The 20,347-nt window shown below is 44.2% G+C and overlaps 1 protein-coding gene across 1 annotated transcript in view; it reads right to left on the bottom strand.

Annotated features, from left to right (window-relative positions):
• The window catches only part of COL20A1 (collagen type XX alpha 1 chain), a 198,750-nt gene that overhangs the window by 160,093 nt on the left and 18,310 nt on the right, over positions 1 to 20,347 (bottom strand). The window contains exons 5-11 of the mRNA XM_070744283.1: positions 19,926 to 20,093; positions 13,002 to 13,157; positions 12,467 to 12,586; positions 11,186 to 11,350; positions 8,819 to 8,980; positions 2,544 to 2,716; positions 847 to 976 (exon numbers count right to left, since the gene is read on the bottom strand). Coding sequence (XP_070600384.1) covers positions 847 to 976; positions 2,544 to 2,716; positions 8,819 to 8,980; positions 11,186 to 11,350; positions 12,467 to 12,586; positions 13,002 to 13,157; positions 19,926 to 20,093 — 1,074 coding nt within the window. The remainder of the gene's footprint in view (positions 1 to 846; positions 977 to 2,543; positions 2,717 to 8,818; positions 8,981 to 11,185; positions 11,351 to 12,466; positions 12,587 to 13,001; positions 13,158 to 19,925; positions 20,094 to 20,347) is intronic.

Consider the following 20,347-nt stretch of genomic DNA (forward strand, 5'->3'; position numbering starts at 1 on the left):
ATTCTATTCTATTCTATTCTATTCTATTCTACTCTATTCTACTCTACTCTACTCTACTCTACTCTACTCTATTCTATTCTTTTAGACAGTAGACTGTACCCTACCCTCCATTACATATTTCCCAAATGCGCCTCTCCCGTGGTTCACTGTTTTCTGTGATATTACCGGCTGATTTCACCCAGGCCGAAAAATGGCCTAACAGGCCTACTGGAAGTTCAGAGGCTTTAGTGATCCCTGTGCGAATGCACCAAATGTTTGGCTGCATAGCTAGAGGTATAACAAGCAGGAAGAGGGAGATTGTGATCCTGCTGTATAGAGCGCTCGTGAGACCCCATTTGGAATACTGTCTTCAGTTCTGGAGGCCTCACCTACAAAAGGATATGGATAAAATTGAATGGGTCCAAAGACGGGCTACAAGAATGGTGGAAGGTCTTAAGCATAGACTTAATGAACTCAATCTGTATAGTCTGGAGGGCAGAAGGGAAAGAGGGGACATGATCGAAACATTTAAATAGGTAAAAGGGTTAAATAAGGTGCAGGAGGGAAGTGTTTTTAACAGGAAAGTGAACCCAAGAACAAGGGGGCACAATCTGAGGTTAGTTGTGGAAAAGATCAGAAGCAACGTGAGAAAATATTATTTGACTGAAAGAGTAGTAGATGCTTGGAACAAACTTCCAGCATACGTGGTCGGTAAATCCACAGGAACTGAATTTAAACATGCCTGGGATAAACATATATCCATCCTAAGATAAAATACAGGAAATAATATAAGGGCAGACTAGATGGACCATGAGGACTTTTTCTGCCGTCAATCTTCTATGTTTCTAGGTTTTTATAATGACTTACGTGTTGAACTGATGCCTCTGAGACCATCTCCCACAGCATTCTCATAAACAGGGAAGACTGAAACCAGATATTCCGTCTGTGGTGTCAGGTTAAGAAGCTCCACACTTGACGTGGCTCCATCCAGGACAACCTGAAAATATACAAGAACATTACAGCCCCAACCACTCTGGGTGAAAACCCAGTCCTCAAATTTCCTTGTAATAGTGGCCTGATGAATTATTTAACTTTAAATAGCTGCGATTCTACAATATAAGATGTTTTACCAGTGGCACTATGCCCCGGCAAGATTAGCAAAAATGTATCCAAATTTGAAAAGAGATTGTTGGAAATATAAATCAATGCATGGTACTTACTACCACATGTAGTGGTTGTGTCCAGAAACAAGGAAATGTTGGATTATGGTTCAAAATGGGTGGTAGGGATGACAAGAAAAATCTAGTGGTAATAGTAGTGCAGACTTAGTAAATGAGCCAAGGTGGTGCAGTGGGTAGAGTGCAGTACTGCAGGCCACTAAAGCTGACTGTAGATCTGCAGGTCAGCGGTTCAAATCTCATCACCGGCTCAAGGTTGACTCAACCTTCCATCCTTCCGAGGTGGGTAAAATGAGGACCCGGATTGTGGGGGCAATAGGCTGGCTCTGTTAAACAGTGCTATTGCTAACACATTGTAAGCCGCCCTGAGTCTAAGGAGAAGGGCAGCATAAAAATCAATCAATAGTTTGACAGTGTAATGGTGGTGTCCTTGCAAGACATTTCATTACCAAACTAGGTAACATTGTCAGTGCCAGCATGAAAAGTCTGCAAGGAAACAACCAAGCTCAGACCCACATAAGGATTACTAATAACAAGGGGAGTGAAAATACAGAAGTGTTGAAAGAACCTGGTTGGAGAGAGAGATAATTAATTTCGAAGGAAACTGATCTCGGTCACACACGACCAGTCATTCGGCATCCATTTGGATGGGTCAACTTAAGACATCAACCATGCCGAGCCGAGGTGGCACAGCAGGTAGAGTGCAGTACTGCAGGCCACTAAAGCTAACTGTAGATCTGCAGGTCAGCGGTTCAAATCTTGTCCCCAGCTCAAGGTTGACTCAGCCTTCCATCCTTTCAAGGTGGGTAAAATGAGGACCTGTATTGTGGGGGCTCTGTTAAAAAGTGTTACTGCTAACATGTTGTAAGCCACCCTGAGTCTAAGGAGAAGGGCGGCATAAAAAATCGAATAAATAAACGTATCAGGCATAAAAAATCAAATAAATAAACGTATCAGGAAAGACTTAATGAACTCAATCTGTATAGTCTGCAGGAGAGAAGGAAAAGGGGGGGACATGATCGAAACATTTAAATATGTTAAAGGGTTAAATAAGGTTCAGGAGGGAAGTGTTTTTAATAGGAAAGTGAACACAAGAACAAGGGGGCACAATCTGAGGTTAGTTGGGGGAAAGATCAAAAGCAACGTGAGAAAATATTATTTCACTGAAAGAGTAGTAGATCCTTGGAACAAACTTCCAGCAGACGTCGTTGGTAAATCCACAGTCACTGAATTTAAACATGCCTGGGATAAACATATATCCATTGTAAGATAAAATACAGGAAATAGTATAAGGGCAGACTAGATGGATCGTGAGGTCTTTTTCTGCCGTCAGTCTTCTATGTTTCTATGTTTCTTCTATAAATAAAAATAAATAAGATGACCTACCTCTTTGGGAATCCCACCTCGAGACGGGTAATAGACCACTCTGTATCTCTGGGGTATTATGAGCGGTGAGTTCCAGATGAGGTGCATACTTCTCGAAGTAACCTCTTTTAATAGGAGATTGGTTGGACTCAAGTGGACCCCGGATTGCACTGGCATGGTTTTCAAAGGATCCCCTGCAACATCCAAGCAATGGGTACCATTTTATTTAGGATGGATTCATTCTGGATTCATTCACTTAGTGTGTTCCTTTTGCTCAACTTATCTGCTGCCCCAATATCACCTGCACTTGGTGGTTGCAGGAACTGGGTATTATTATTATTATTATTATTATTATTATTATTATTATTATTATTATTATTATTATTAATTAAATGTGTAGACTCGGGGCGGCTCAGAACAATAGTGGCAAAAAAATGTAATACAAATCTAATAATTTAAACTAAAAACCCATAATTTAAAAACATGCACACAACACAATATAGGCCTGGGGAAGTTATTTCAGTTTCCCCATGCCTGACGGCAGAGGTGGGTTTTAAGGAGTTTACGAAAGGCAAGGAGGTGGGGGCAATTCTAATCTCGGGGTGGGGCTGGTTCCAGAGGGTCGGGGCCACCACAGAGAAGGCTCTTCCCCTGGGACCCGCCAGACAACATTGTTTAGTCGACGGGACCCGGAGAAGGCCAACTCTGTGGGACCTAATCGGTCGCTGGGATTCGTGCGGCAGAAGGCGGTCCTGGAGATATTCTGGTCCGATGCCATGAAGGGCTTTATAGGTCAAAACCAATTGTGACCGGAAATTGATCGGCAACCAATGCAGACTGCGGAGTGTTGGTGTAACATGGGCATATTTAGGGAAGCCCATGATTGCTCTCGCAGCTGCATTCTGCACGATCTGAAGTATGTCTAGTCCAGTGATGGCAAAGCTTTTTTTCTTTGGGTGCTGAAATAGTGCATATGTGTACTATCTGTCAAGGATTAGCTCAATCCTAGGTGATATTCCCTTATGTCACCATATAAGGTAAAATAAGGAAGTGAGCATGTTAAACAGTAATGAATGCTGAGTCATAGGGTGTAAACTTCAACCTGATTGGGCCAGAGCATTATAAAATGCAAAGCAACTTTATAATAATAGTTAGCTGTTGGCTGTTGCTGTTGTTGCTGGTAATATTGTTAGTTGACTGGCTGGAGCAATTTGGAGAGTGAGTTAAGTATTGAGTTAGAGCTGTAATGTTGATAAGGAAAAACCTGGATTGGTTTAGTATCTACATATAAGTAAGCTTTACTGCATATAGTTAAAAGGTGCCCAAAGGCGCACCCAACACAAGTGGTGTTGAGCGGACCACGCCCACCTTGGCCATACTCACCACCCCCCAAGGTCAAACACAACTCTGATGAGCCCTCAATGAAATTGAGTTTGACACCTTTGGTTCTCCTGCTTGAGCAGGGGGTTGGATTAGAAGACCTTCTAGGCCCCATCCAACTCTGTTATTCCATTATGTTGGGGTGGTGCAGTGGTTAGATTGCAGCACTGCAGGCTACTTCAGCTAACTGCTAGCTGTAGTTCAGCAGTTCAAGTCTCACCATCGGCTCAAGGTTGACTGAGTTTTCCATCCTTCCGAGGTGGATAAAATGAGAATCCAGATTGTTGGTTGCTGATTCTGTAAACCACTTAGAGAGGGCTGTAAAAGCCCTATGAAGCAGTATATAAGTTTAAATGCTATTACTAATTTGTAAACTACTCAAGACTCATTTATGCCGCCAGGCATGGGGGAGTTAAGATATTCCTTCCCCCTAGGCCATTACAAGTTATGCATGGTATGTTTGTCTGTATGTTTGGTTTTATTATAAGGGTTTTTAGTTGTTTTATTAATTGGATTTCTACATGCTGTTTTTATCATTGTTGTTAGCCGCCCTGAGTCTGCGGAGAGGGGCGGCATACAAATCCAATAAATAATAATAATAAATAATAATAATACTATGTCAAAGCAAATCCAGAAAATCGTTTTGCTCTCAATATGAAATATATTCATTCAAATCTGAAACTCTTTCCTTGTCTTCTAAACTGTCTTTTTCTATCTACAGTGGATTCTTCGGGCCTTTTTTTTTTTTGGAACGTTTAAACTATTTCAAGCTTGATAGAGCACCCCAATGGTTGAAGTTAACTCGTAAAAAAAGATGTTACACTTATTGCAAGGCATTTTTAATTCAAAGTGGTTGCAAAATATTCTGGCCTACGGTAAAGCCGATTAAATGAGTTGACAAATTAGGCTGTTCAAAGCTAAGGTCTTAGTCAGAGATTAAAACAGTAGGAAGGGGAAAAAAGTCTAACATACATTTTAAAAAATCGAAGCATTAAAGCAAGGTAGCTGGATCTGCTTATCGTTAGGGCTATGAATAAATACCTACGGTATTCACAGCTTGAAGTGAGGCTAAAATATTGGTTAAGAATGGCATCGTTTTTTCCCCAATGAAAAGCAACTTAATGTAAAGGATGAGCTTTCTCTCTTCACGGTAGAATTTGATTCATATCTCCTGTGACAAGAATTGTTTCGTAGGCTGCAAAATGCAAAACGATTCCCATTTTGGTGCAGGAAATGAAGTTTTCTGAGAGGAATGAATCTTATTGTTGGAAAAAAAATGATCTGGCTATGTATATATATAAATAAACCCCACATTCATTCCTAAAGTTATCCAAATATTAAAAATATGTGGATTGCATTTCTGTGTAAGAGGCCCACAGGGCATTCTCAGGATTTTTTAATGCATGGCTAAGCCCCGCCCCTTTATGTATCATCATAGCCCTACCCACCATCTTGACTTTTTTGACCAGCCTCCTGGTGCCTTTGGGGCCAGTTGAATGAATCTCTCACTGCCAACCCACAATCATTAAAAGACCTTGGAATACTAATATCGAATGACCTAAGTGCTAAAGCCCACTGCAACAATATCGCCAAAAAAGCCTCTAGAGTTGTTAACCTGATCCTACGCAGCTTCTGCTCAGGCAATCTCACTCTACTCACAAGAGCCTACAAAACTTTTGCCAGACCCATCCTAGACTACTGCTCATCTGTCTGGAACCCATACCACATCTTGGACATCAATGTCCAAAGATATTTCACCAGAAGAGCCCTTCACTCCTCCACTCGAAACAGAATATCCTACGAAAATTGACTAACAATCCTGGGCTAGAAAGCCTAGAACTATGGCGCCTAAAACACGATTTGAGTATTGCCAGCAAGATCATATGCTGCAACGTCCTACCGGTCAATGACTACTTCAGCTTCAACCGCAACAACACAAGAGCACGCAACAGATTCAAACTTAATACGAAACTCTCCAAACTTGACTGTAAAAAATATGATTTCAACCATCGAGTTATCGAAGCGTGGAACTCATTACCGGACTCAATTGTGTCAACCCCTAACCCGCAACACTTCTCCCTTAGACTCTCCACAATTGACCTCTCCAGGTTCCTAAGAGGCCAGTAAGGGGCATACATAAGTGCATTGGTGTGCCTTTCGTCCCCTGTCCAATTATCTTTCCTTTCTTTCACTTATCATATATATTTTCTTTCTTTCATATATCCTCTCCTCTAAATTCACTTTTATCCTTATATATATTACTACATGTCTATTTTTCTTCCTATGTATTTGTGTATTGGACAAATGAATAAATAAAAATAAAATAAATAAATCAGCAGGGGTAAACTCCAAATTCAGGCATTCACATATTTTTTTGGAGTATTAAAATGCACCTTTTCCCTCCCTAAAAGAGGCTGAAAATTTAGATGCATCTTATATTCTGAATGTAGCTTTTTTTGAAGCTTTTTTTCCCAGCCCTAACCTGTGGGCAACAGGTAGGACGGGGTGGAAATGAAGATGCGTGTGCAGCTCCGGCTGATCGGCAGCTGTCACTTCCTGGATTACTGGTCTCGGTTCGGCTCTCCTTTTCCCCCCCTGCTGCTGCTGCTGCTGTGTCTGCGCTCCTTGCTTTTTTCTTCTTTCCTCCTTCCTGGCCTCGGACGAGCTTCCCTCTCTCCTGCCCGGCTCCCCTCCAGCCTCACGTGGCCACCTCCCATATGAGGTGCAAGCAGAAGGTGTGGGTGGAAGCAGCACTGGCAGCATTTATGCTTATGGCAGCACCCGTTCGCCTAACTACAAAGCCTGAGGTGGGGGGGGACCTAGGAAGGAGAGCGCGGGAAACTTGAAGCAAATTGTCCCCCTAGCAAGCAACACTGGCAAGGTTGTAAGTCGAGGACTTAACAGTTCACTTGAACGATGATGATCGTTCAAGCCACTCCCACCTGGTCACATGGCCGGCAAGCCACTACTACCCAGTGACATGACCATTAAGCCACACCCACAAAATAAGCCACACCCACAGTGTGGCACTAAAAATTTTCGCTGCTCATTACTGTACTAATGATGTTCCCAGCTCTTACTGTCTTGCAAGCTCTTTCATTGTTACTCTCCGTGAATAATGTTTTTCTAGTCCTAGGTCTTTGCAGGCTTTTTTCATTGCTCTACTTGCTCCAAATATGATTCTTTCCAGCCCTAATGTGGTGCTAACGGTGTTTCCAACTCTTACAAGCTTGCAAGCTCTTTCATTGTTACTCTCTGTGAAGAATGTTTTTCCAGTTCTACGTCTTTGCAGGCTTTTTTTTTCATTGCTCTACTTGCTCCAAATATGATTCTTTCCAGCCCTAATGCAGTGCTAATGGTGTTTCCAACTCTAACCAGCTTGCAAGCTCTTTCATTGTTACTCTCGGTGAACAATGTTTTTCCAGTCCTAGGTCTTTGCAGGCTTTTTTTTTCATTGCTCTACTTGCTCCAAATATGATTCTTTCCAGCCCTAATGCAGTGCTAATGGTGTTTCCAACTCTTACCAGCTTGCAAGCTCTTTCATTGTTACTCTCTCTGCATAAATTTTTTTAAAGCCCTAACCAGGGGATAAAATAAGGTGCTGATGCTGACCCGACTAAGGACACTAGGCAGATGAACACCTGGTAGGCAGATTCCACCCCCCTATTTTCCTCCCCCAAAACTAGGGTATGTTTTATACTTTGAAAAATATAGTAATCAGAAAGAGAGGCCCTTTGTGCTTTCTGAGCTTGGCAGTTTTCTTGCAGTGTTTCACCACCCAAATTAGGTAAAATCATTTACTCCTCTAACACTGATGATGTTACCTACAGAGTGGGTCTTCTCCGGGTCCCGTCAACCAAACAATGTCGCTTGGCAGGACCCAGAGGAAGAGCCTTCTCTGTGGCGGCCCTGGCCCTCTGGAACCAACTCCCCCCAGAGATTAGAATTGCCCCCACCCTCCTTGCCTTTTGAAAACTGCTTAAAACCCACCTCTGCCGCCAGGCATGGGGGAACTGAGATACACTTCCCCTTAGGCCTTTACAATTTTATGCATGGTATGTCTGTATGTATTATTGGTTTTTATATAATGGGTTTTTAACTGTTTTTAGTATTGGATTTTGTTATACACTGTTTTATTGATGTTGTTAGCCGCCTCGAGTCTGCGGAGAAGGGCGGCATACAAATCCAATGAATAAATAAATAAAATAAATAGCTGGGTAATGAAACGTTTGCAGTATTGGGTTCCTACTGGCATGGGCCACTCTATAGCTCCGGTAGGGGAAATGGGGGGGGGGGCATGCACAGTTCCAGATTACTAGTGGGCAGGTGCCCGTGTGAGATTTGGTTTCTGCACATGAGCAAGAAGTGAAATCTCGAATGAGGACACTCATGCACATGAGATTTTGCCAATTTTCTGTGGTCTTTTGCTTCCACACATGCATGGAAGAGCCGAGGTGGCGCAGTGGTTAGAGTGCAGCACGGCAGGCTACTTCAGCTAACCACTAGCTGTAGTTCAGCAGTTCAAATCTCACCACCAGCTCAAGGTTGATTCAGCATTCCCATCCTTCCGAGGTGGGTAAAATGAATGAATGAATGAATGAATGAATGAATGAATGAATGAATGAATGAATGAATGTCTAAATGCAATTGCAAAATGCAAAAATTGCAATGGAAGGGGGGGAAAAATCAGCAAAAATCAGTGGAATCTCCCATGCAAGAGCATCTCGTGGGAGATTTCGCTTCCTGCACATGCTCAGAAGCCAAATCTCACACGGGCGTGTGCACAACCACACCGGTAGCAGCAGCGACAAGGAGCCCTTGCCTGAACATCTGCCAGTAAACCACCAAGTTCAGAGAGCCTCGAGGTCCCCAGGGCTCAACCCTGAGCTACAAATAGCCTCCTTTGTTGGCGTCACCTATCTCCTTCTGGTTCTTCTCCTTGATCCAAGCGCACAAGAGCCACGTGAGCCGGCTGACCAGAGAACGGAGCAGAGGAAAATCCACCACATTGTAGACAGTCATCTCGAGGGGTTCGGAGGCCACTTGGCGTAGCTCTGTTTCGTCGGCATTTTTCACCCCTGAAACAAACAAACAAACAAAAAAGGAAATGTGAGGATCTGAAGGAAACATAGGTGGAAAATGTGATGCCTGCAGAAAACCATCTAGAATAGTGGTTCTCAACCTAGGGCAGTGATGGCGAACCTATGGCACAGGTGCCAGAGGTGGCACGCGGAGCCATATCTGTTGGCACGCGAGCTGTTGACCTTGCTCAGCTCCAACGTGCATGTGTTTGCCAGCCAGCTGATTTTTGGCTCACACAAAGGCTCCGGGAGGCCGTTTTTGGCTTCCAGAGAACCTCCTGGAGGATGGGGGTGTCAGCAAACCAACTAGCATCTGAGAAATAAATCGCAATCCACTGCTGTGTAAACAGAGAAAGTTCCATTTATTATCAAAGCCATGTCTGGATTCATTGCCGTCAATACCAACACTGGAATTCTCTTCCGTAATTATCTAGGTTAAAGTTCGTTATCACAACCCTACAACCACAAGTGCATCACATGTACCAATCCGAGGAAGGGAGTGCTGGCTTATTTCCTTGTTCAGTCAACCTAGGGCTCTGCACAAGGTACCAATCTCTCTCTCTCTCACACACTCCTCCCATATCCCTATCGCTGTTACTGTGTCAGGTGGCCTTACAGGGGGAGGGCGTTTTTACCCTTCTCCAGCTCCAGGGAAGCCTTTGAAGCCTGTAGAGGGCAAAACATGAGCCTCCTGGTGAAGAAGCCAGAGGCAAGGTGTTGGAACGACCCTTTTTAATGAATGCTCGGAACAAACAAGTGACAGCGAACAAGCTGTCAAACCAGAACACAACAATATATACCTCAGGTAACTTGACAGGACAGCCAATACAGTGGCCCTAATTTTCCCGCCAAATGTGGCAACAGAGCCTAAGCCAATAGGACAGCTAAACAGGCTGACCAATAGGAAGCTGTTTCCGGGCAGACAGCTCCCACAGTAATTAGGCAAGTACGTAACAACTGGGCCCAACAGAAGTTGAGAAACAAGCCGTTTCTAGCCTCTGGGGGTTGGGGGAAGCTGTTTTTGCCCTCCCCGGCTATTGAATTATGGGTGTGGGCACTTGCGCAGGCATGATAGCATGCACACATACTCTTTCGACACCTGAGGGAAAAAAGGCTTTTCCTCACTCACCTAGGAGGTCAGGGCCCCTTTGGGCAGTGATGAGCTCATATGTCAGGTACACAGAACCGTTAGAATTTATTTTTTTCCCCTTCTGGGCTCTGGGTATGTTTTTCCTATCACAGTAAATGAGGTTGAATGTGTATAATTTTAGAAGAGCTGTGTGTGCGTTTGTGTATGCTGGAGATCATGTAAAGGGGACACAATCTGAAGTTAGTTGGGGGAAAGATCAAAAGCAACGTGAGAAAATAATATTTCACTGAAAGAGTAGTAGATCCTTGGAACAAACTTCCAGCAGACGTGGTTGGTAAATCCACAGTAACTGAATTTAAACATGCCTGGGATAAACATACAGTATATCCACCCTAAGATAAAATACAGGAAATAGTATAAGGGCAGACTAGTTGGACCATGAGGTCTTTTTCTGCCGTCAGTCTTCTATGTTTCGATGATTCTATGTATATTTTTGTGGTAGAAACCCAATGGACTGGATTCGATATAGATTCGATATCCCCTCAATATTTACACCGATCCAGGTGCCTTTCATATACAAGGGACCACAGTTCCCATCAGTCCAGTCAGCATTCATCATGACGAAGGCAGCCAGTGATAATGGACCCTGTAGTCCAAACTATTTCCTAGCAGGACACTGAGTGAAGCCTGGAATAGAATAACTGTTTAGTTTGCAAAGTTTTCAGCTTGAGTAGAGAGCCATCTCATGGTCAGATCAGGTATTGCCACAGGACAGGACAGAGTTTTAGAGGGGTTTTGAAGAGATGAAGAGGCGTGGACTGCAACTCCCAGAATTCCACGGGTTTAATTGAATATAATTTATTTAGAAACATAGAAATAGAGATGATTGACAGCAGAAAAAGACCCCATGGTCCATCTGGTCTGCCCTTATACTTTCCCCCAACTACCCTCAGATTGTGCCCCCTTGTTCTTGCTTTCACTTTCCTATTAAAAACACTTCCCTCCTGAACCTTATTTAACCCTGAACCTTATTTAACCCTTATTTAACTTATTTGACTTATATGCTTGATGTATTTGACCAATATGGGTTGATTTGGGAGTGGAGGACTCACCCACAGCGAATATCTTGATGCCCATATTCTTCAAGGTCTGGGCAGGTGGGCTGGCATTGTCCTGAGATTTGCCATCGGTCAAAAGGATGAGCAATTTAGACGCATCAGACCTCGCACCCGCTTCCTCCTTCAGGTTGTGCTCTAGGATGTGAGTAAGTGCCAAACCTTGAATGGAGGGAAAAAAAGAGGGAAAGGAAAAAATATATACAATGGTACCTCTACCTAAGAACGCCTCTACTTACGAACTCTTCTAGATAAGAACCCGGTGTTCAAGATTTTTTTTGCCTCTTCTCAAGAACCATTTTCCACTTACAAACCCGAGCCTCCGAAACTTTAACTGGAAAAAGCAGGGAGAAGCCTCTGTGGGGCCTCTCTAGGAATCTCCTGGGAGGAAACAGGGCTGGAAAAGGGAGGGAGAAGCCTCCGTGGGGCCTCTCTGGAATCTCCTGGGAGGAAACAGGGCTGGAAAGGGCAGGGAGAAGCCTCTGTGGGACCTCTCTAGAAATCTCCTGGGAGGAAACAGGGCTGGAAAGGGCAGGGAGAAGCCTCTGTGAGGCCTCTCTAGGAATCTCTTGGGAGGAAATACGGGTGGAAAAGGAAGGGAGAAGCCTCTGTGAGGCCTCTCTAGAAATCTCCTGGGAGGAAATAGGGCTGGAAAAGGAAGGGAGAAGCCTCTGTGAGGCCTCTCTAGGAATCTCCTGGGAGGAAACAGGGCTGGAAAAGGGAGGGAGAAGCCTCCGTGGGGCCTCTCTAGGAATCTCCTGGGAGGAAACAGGGCTGGAAAAGGGAGGGAGAAGCCTCCGTGGGGCCTCTCTAGGAATCTCCTGGGAGGAAACAGGACCTCCACCCTCCCTGTGGTTTCCCCAATCAGACACACTATTTGCTTTTACATTGATTCCTATGGGAAAAATTGCTTCTTCTTACAAACCTTTCTACTTAAGAACCTGGTCATGGAATGAATTAAGTTCCTAAGTAGAGGTACCACTGTAGTTAGAAAGATTCAGAGAAAAGGAACTTGATATAATTCAGGTTTTGATTTCTTCTTAAATCTGGGCAAAAGTGGCTTTTCACATACACACACACACCTCTTTCTGTAAAGGATGACAAACATTGTGAAATGTTTTGCAGGTTAAGTCCAGCGGTAGGATTCAAAAAAATTTCTTCCTCCTGAATTTTGATCATCCAACTATGGCAGAGACCTTCAAACTTGGCAAGTTTAAGACTTGTGGACCATCCCACCATGGGGAATACCCATCCCAGGAGCTCAGGGAATCCATTTACCTGTGAAGGTATTTCCTCCCTTGTAGCGCAAATTCCGAATGGCCTCGGACACCTGCTCCCAGGTAGAATACGTGTTCAGGTCCCATTCCGTCCGTGGGTCACTGCTGTACTGGGACAATCCTGCAAGAAATAACAAGGGGTTTTCCACTCTTTTTTCTACTTCTTCCTTTTCTTCATTTTGCTGCAGTTTCTGCCCTTTTCTTTTTAAGTACAGTTTATATTAATTTTTGTTATGTTTGTTAAAAAAAACTCAAGAAAGCCAAGACACCAAGACAGCAACAATTCTTTGAAAACCTGCATCTTGTAAGTTTATTTCTATTGTTGCAACTTGTTCTTGAGATGCAATTACCAATAAGTTCATTGCTATCATAACAATGCAAGAAATGATTTTAAGAGATCAAAGTGTCGCTGCCATCATGAGATATGTTGCTACCTCCTTAGATTGGTAGAAAACCTGATCCCCCCCCCAAAAAAATCGAGTTGCTCCTGAATTTGGAGCCTGCAAAAAAACCAAAAACCCCAAAGTGCCACTCACCTATTCTGATCTTATCCTCGGCAATATTGAAAGGTGCCAGCAAAGCTGCCAGGAATTCTCGAATGAGTCCAAAATTGTTGCGTCCGATACTCCAAGATCCATCCACCAGCAGGATAATATCAGTCATAGCAGAGGTATCACACTGGAAATGGGAAACTATGAAAAGAAACAGAGTTTGGCAGAGGAGGGGGGGGAGAGGAGAAGGAAGGGAAGGAGGAGAAAGGGAAGTGGAAAAGGAAGAAGAGGAAAGGGAAGAGGAAAAGGAAAGGGAAAAAGAAAGGGAAAGAGGAAAGGAAGAGAGGAGGAGTGAGGGAAAAGGAAGAGAGGAGGAGGAGAAAGGGAAAAGAAAAGGGAAAAAAGGGAAAGAAGAGAGGAAGAGAGGAGGAGTGAGAAAAAAGGAAAAGAGGAGGAGAAAGGGAAAAGGAAAGGGAAAAAGAAAGGGAAAGAAGAAAGGAAGAGAGGAGGAGTGAGGGAAAAGGAAGAGTGGAGAAGGAGAAAAGGAAAAGGAAAGGGAAAAAGAAAGGGAAAGGAAGGGGAAAAGGAAAGGGGGAGGAAGAAGAGAAAAGGGAAAGAAAAAGGAAAGGGAAAAGGAAGAGAGGAGGAGGATGGGAAAAGGAAAGAGGAAAGGGAAGAAGAAGAGGAAAAGGAAGAAGAGGAGGAGGAAGAGGAGGAAAAGAAGAGAAGGAGGAGGAGGAGGAGGAGGAAGAAGAAGAAGAAGAAGAAGAAGAAGAAGAAGAAGAAGAGGACGACGACAACGAGAATGAGGACAAGGAGGAGAAAGAAGAAAGAGAACGGGAAAGAGAAAGAGAAGAAAAGAGATTAATTTACATGCGTAGGTTAATTGTTTAAAAACGTAGCTGAGATTTCTACAGCATTAAAAGGAGAGAACCAGTGCTGGATTGCTACTGGTTCAGACCATTTCGCGTGAACTGATAACAGAAATTTGTCCCCATTGACTGAACCAGTGGTGATGGCCAGCTTGCCAAACCCCCCCCCCCCCCCCTGAAACCAGTTCCCAGATAGCCGCTGCTTGAAAGCAACTGGCAACAATCCCTCTGTGCATTCGCAAAGGGTTCTGCGCATACGCAGGTAACATATGCATGTACTTCTGAACTGGTAGGAAAGATAAGAGAAACCCACTCCTGGAGAGAACTTATTTATTCTAAAATTATTAGTGAGGATTCAACCATAATAGGATTAACCCACCACCATTGAAAAAGCAAGAGACCCATAAGCCCTTTCAGTGCTCCATCACCAGAACGGTTGAAACTTCAAAGCCACAGCAACCTATAAAGATCCATCCACTCATTCAACCAATTGGTCAGCTGTCCCAGAACCACATGCTATTATTGCTCATCAGTAAACTTCCTTTCTTAAGCAGCCTCCATTTTATTCCCAGCTTGGAAATGGAACTGGATTTTCTTCCTACATTCTTCAACTCGATCCATTAAAGCAGCCGTATCTGTTTCTACAGCAGGGGTGCAAACTCAAGGCCCACAGGCCAGATCCGACACAAGAAGGGGCTTATATCTAGCCCATGGGGCTGGCCTGGAAATAGCAAAGGACCCGCCCATGGTGCTTCTGCTGGTAAAGTTGGGATGCAGGGGGGAGGGAGGGGCAATTCCCCATTTTGGCTGGCAGGAGCTATCAAAACAAACAAAATGTCAAGCTTCCAGGTGTTGTGAGTGCTCCTTCCCAGCCTCAGGATACATCAGACTCTGAGGATGGGGAAACAGAGGTTTTAGCTTATAGATTAGATTAGATTCATTGGATTTATATGCTGTCCCTCTCTGCAGACTCGGAGCGGCTCACAACAATGGTAAAAAACAGTACATAGTAACAAATCTAATATTTAAAAATCTAAATTACAGTTTTAGATTAAAAAGTCCAAAAAAGAAACCCCAATATATAAAAAACAACACACAATCAAATCATACACAAAAATTACATGGGCAAGGGGGAGATGTTTCAATTCCCCCATGCCTGACGGCAGAGGTGGGTTTTAAGGAGTTTGCGAAAGGCAAGGAGGGTGGGGGCAATCCTAATCTCTGGGGGGAGCTGGTTCCAGAGGGTCAGAGCCACCACAGAGAAGGCTCTTCCCCTGGGTCCCACCAGACAACATTGTTTAGTCGATGGGACCCGGAGAAGGCCAACTCTGTGGGACCTAACCGGTCGCTGGGATTCGTGCGGCAGAAGGTGGTCTCGCAGATATCCTGGTCCGATGCCATGAAGGGCTTTATAGATTATAACCAACACTTTGAATTGTGACCGGAAACTGATTGGCAGACTGCGGAGTGTTGGTGTAACATGGGCATACTTAGAGAAGCCCATGATTGCTCTCACAGCTGCATTCTGCACGATCTGAAGTTTCCGAACACTCTTCAAAGGTGGCCCCATGTAGAGAGCATTACAGTAGTCGAGCCTTGAGGTGATGAGGGCATGAGTGACTGTGAGCAGTGACTCTCGGTCCAAATAGGGCCGCAACTGGTGCACTAGGCAAACCTGGGCAAACACCCCCCTCGCCACAGCTGAAAGATGTTTCTCTAATGTGAGCTGTGGATCGAGGGGGACGCCCAAGTTGCGGACCTTCTTTGAGGGGGTCAGTACTCCCCCCCCAGGGTAATGGATGGACAGATGGAGTTGTCCTTGGGAGGCAAAACCCACAGCCACTCCATCTTATCAGGGTTGAGTTTGAGTCTGTTGACACCCATCCAGGCCCCAACAGCCTCCAGGCACCGGCACATCACATCCACTGCTATCCTAGTATAAGAAGATGTCAGCAAACCAAATAGCATCTGAGAAATAAATCAATTGAAACGCCTGTGCTTTCACGCAGGGTTCGATTTATTAACAAAGTCAATTCTGGATTCAGCTCGAATCATTCTAACTCTAAGAAGAAATTCTTGGGAACAAGTTCTGAATCTGCAGTTGTTAGAATTGTGTAAAAAGGGAATGAGTCACTTCCAGGTAATAACCAGGGGGAAATGTGCTTTTGGACAACCTGCGTGATTGAAATATGGTGTGATTCATAGCTCCTGGAAAAGTAAGTTTTTGATAAACCATGACAGACTGTGCTAATTTAGATCAACAAGAACACCGAGCAAAGTCTTTTTAGTACTGATAAACTCCTCTACCTTAAGAGATATTTACAGCTTTGTCTTTCCAGCTTTTGAGCTTGGAATGTGAATTTGCATTGTAAAGTATTTACAGTGCATGATCTCGCAACCCTACTTGTATTGTTGCCATTTATATGGTGTGTAAGAGAGAATAAAGGATTTATTTGTTTAAAGATCCAAGCCTTGGGAAAAGATTTGAGGATTTGCGTTAGCTGGACCAGAATACCAGATAGCATCTGTTCTGCCGACGTGTTTCAACCGCCCTTAATTACAGGGTAATTAGTCCAGGAAGACACACACCACACGATAAAAGGAAAACCCAAAAGTTTTTATCAACAGAAAAACAGAAACAGCTCCCTTTTTAAATGTCAAAGGGATTTTCTGGTACACACAAGGCACAGGTTAAATGCAATCCAATTGCTCACCCAATAACTGGGAAATTGAGTCCAATTCTAAAGTCCAGAGAGTCCACACACAATCTTGAACAGCACAAAAACCACGATCTTGACGAAACAATGAACCAGATAAACTACCATGAGGCTAAAACACCAGGTTGCACTTTTATCTGTAGCACTAATTACAGCAGCCCACCCAACCACAGGTGGCCTCATTTCTCTTGTAATAATCCTTCAGTTGTTATCTCCTATGCATCACTCTGCGCATGCGTGGATGTGTCATTAATTCTTGTTCAGAATCCAAGGATGATACAGATGATTGATCTCCTCCTGGGCTGTCTGGAGGGGAGGGGAGGGGAAGGAAGGAAGGAAGGTAGGTAGGTAGGAAGGAGATTATAATGAGGAAAAGAAGATCTCAGGGACGTCCTGCCTTAGCATTTGGCCACCAGAAAACCCCCTGATGACAGGAGCACCCTGTCACATCCATCATGTCCATGCCTACCCCAGCCACGCCCTCCCACGGCACTCCAAGATCAAATACAACCCTGATGCATCCCTCAATAAAATGGAGCTTGACACCCCTGTTTTCCAGGTGGTCTTTTGGGAAACGCGATCCTGCCCGTGTGCCAGGATTCCATCCCTCTTCCGATCTATTCCCGCCCTGCGTTATCCCTAGAAGCGAACAACTTCCCGTCATGCGAAATTAACACGTATCGGCTGTCTCTTCAAGCTAAAATACCTCCCTGATTTCTCCAGGTCAGATCCCATCGCAAAATGTGCCTTTCACGTTTGTGCATCTCACTCTCTCTAATGTGGAGCATCTGTCTCCTCCCCCCCTCTTCCAGCTGTCATATGTCATAAAGTTAAAATTGGCACCTCCACCTAGGAATTAAGATGCATTTACTGGAAGAGCTTTTGCACAAATGTCGCCGAGTCTCATTTTTTAATACCTGAGCCCTCTGCCACCAGAATTATATGATACAGTGAAGGAGAATATTCGTAGATCAAGGTTGAAATGAGAGGTCCTTAGTGCTCCCTGAACGTGCTTATTTTGTTTTCTTGGAGATGTTTCGTTACCCAACTAGCCCCTACTTTAGGTAATGAAACATCTGCATGTAAACCAGCAAGTCTAGAGAACATCAAGGGCCCCCTTATATGATACATCACTGAAAATATGATTGATGGAAATGGAGAAGGAAGGGAAGGAGTTATTCCCATGAAAAATAATCTGTGTTTCAATTACATTTACATATACATATACACATATACATATATGCAGTCTGCATTGGTTGCCAATCGATTTCCGGTCACAATTCAAAGTGTTGGTTATGACCTATAAAGCCCTTCATGGCATCGGACCAGAATATCTCCGGGACCGCCTATATTACACATTGTATTGCAAAGAGCACTCGTCCCAAAATAATCTGGTAGTCTGTGCAATTCCCTTAATCAGTCCTTAAGTACTTAGCTTGCAGCTGTGAAGAAACATCACAGCCCTCCTTCTTCCACCAAGTGGAACACACACACACATTGCTCTGCTTTGGTTTCAAAGTTGTGAAAAATCAACAAACAAAGTCCAGAGACAACAAGGCAGTCCTGAAGCACAACAATCAGATAATCTTCCACAACGGCCAAACCCACACGCTGCTATTTATATCAGCAGCACTAATTACTGGAGCCCCACCCAAACACAGGTGGCCTCTCTTATCTCCTGTAATATGCCCTCAATTGGTCACTTCTACGCATAACTCTGCGCCTGTGTGGGTCCAAGACCTCTGCATCCAAATCAACCGAAGATAATGGAGATTGACTTCCTGGGCTGGTGTGCCAAGCCCCCCTCTTCCAAGTCACTCCCACCTTCTTCGTCTGAGGAACCTGAACTACCTGACTTTGTCGGCAATAAAACAGGCCTATGACATGCTGATGTTTCCCCTGCATCCACCTCCACATTCCCTGGGGCAGGAGCTGGGCCAGAGCCAACCACAACAAAACCTGAGTCCAGAAAAATTTCCCAAGAAATTTGAGAGCGGCACAAAGGCCGGGCCAGTTTCCTGCCATTCCCCCTTTAATCCCGGCCATCTCAGGCTTTTCTGGGCTGCCAGAGGAGCCTTTCGGTGGCGCTTAAGGAGGCTTTGGCAGCCCAGAGCCAATGGAAGGAGGTCCGTGCTCGTTCTCGCTGCCTCAGAGACCCTCTTTTTTTCTTTTAAGCCTTAAAGTTTTGTATTTTTTGATTCCCCTCCCCTCCCCTTCTTCCTTTGGCAGTGACTGTCCTCCTCCTCTTCTCCCTCCTCTTCCTCTCATCCAAATTCCGAACTTTTATTTCTTTCCTAATGGGTTGCATGCATTATTTGCTTTTAATGGGTTGCATGCATTATTTGCTTCTTCTTACAAACTTTTCTATTTAAGAACCTGGTCTTGGAACAAATAAAATTCTTAAGTAGAGGTACCACTGTATATTGTCTCTTTCATATGTTGCAAGCCGCCCTTCAGAGAGTGGCTGCATTTATAAATCCAATAATCTTAAACTTAAACTTCCATCCTTCTGAGATCAGTAAAATAGGAACCCCGATGGTGGGGGGGGAAATAGGCTGACTCTGCAAACTGCTTAGAGAGAGCTGTGAAGCGGTATATAAGTCTAAGTGCTATTGTGTTGCTATTAGTGATGGGCGAACTGAACCCACACAATTTGGGTCTGTACCGAATTTTGTGGTGTTCAGTATGCCGAACACGAACCCAAATTTTTTTGAAACTTCGGGCAAAGTTCGGGGTTGCATTCTGCGTTCAGAGCTTTGACATCACCGGCAGGTTGCTAAGGACACCAATGTGATCATTTCTTGGATTCCATGGAATTCAGGAAGTGATCACCTTGGCGTCCTTAGCAACCTGCCGGTGACATCAAGGTTCCGCCCCCGATGACATAAAGGCTCCGCCCCCGGAATCTCTTCCCAAGCTCCTTCAAACGGAGGTCTGCATGTAAAAATAAACATTGTTATTTTTACGTGAAAGGACACCGCAGCGGCGCTGCAAGCAAAGGGCGGTCCTTTCACGTAAAAATAAACATATGATCACCTTGCCATCCTTAGCAACCTGCCAGTATACATGACATCAAAGCTCCGCCCCCAGAATCTCTTGGTGGGATTCCCCATTCGGTTTCGGGTTCGGTTCGGGTTCGGCTGAATTTTGCGTAAAGTTCGTCCAAACTTGCCGAACCCGAACACCGTTGGGTTCGCCCATCACTAGTTGCTATATGTAATTGAAACACAGATTATTTTTCATGGGAATAACTTATGAAATAACCTGACATGTGCTAAGGTGATAAAGCAATTAGAAGAACAAAATCTCTCTTTGAGATTTGCAGCCAATAGAGGCTATGAAAGAGTGGCACTACAGATTCTCTGCTAACGGTATCTCACCTTTGCTGATGCTGTCGCCGGTCATTTTCCTTCGGGCCAGATAATCCCCTTCAAACTCTATGACACTTGGTAAGGTCGGCAGCGTCAATGTTGGCTCAGCATTGAGCATATAATCCTCTGGCTTAAAAGGTGACGTATTTTGCCTTTTCTTTCCTGGTTCAACTCTTCCTATATTGCACAACAATACCATAGTATTACACAACAATACACGGGCACACAACAGATGCAAACTCAAAGTAAACCGCTCCAAACTCGACTGTAGGAAATAAAACTTTAGCAACCAAGTAGTTAATGCATAGAACTCACTACCTGACTCTGCAGTATCATCACCTAACTCCCAAAACTTTAATAATAATTAATAATAATTTATTAGATTTGTATGCCGCCCCTCTCCGAGGACTCAGAGCGGCTCACAACAACAA

Source organism: Erythrolamprus reginae, chromosome 3, assembly GCF_031021105.1.
Source record: "Erythrolamprus reginae isolate rEryReg1 chromosome 3, rEryReg1.hap1, whole genome shotgun sequence".
NCBI classification, from domain to species: Eukaryota; Metazoa; Chordata; class Lepidosauria; order Squamata; family Dipsadidae; genus Erythrolamprus; species Erythrolamprus reginae.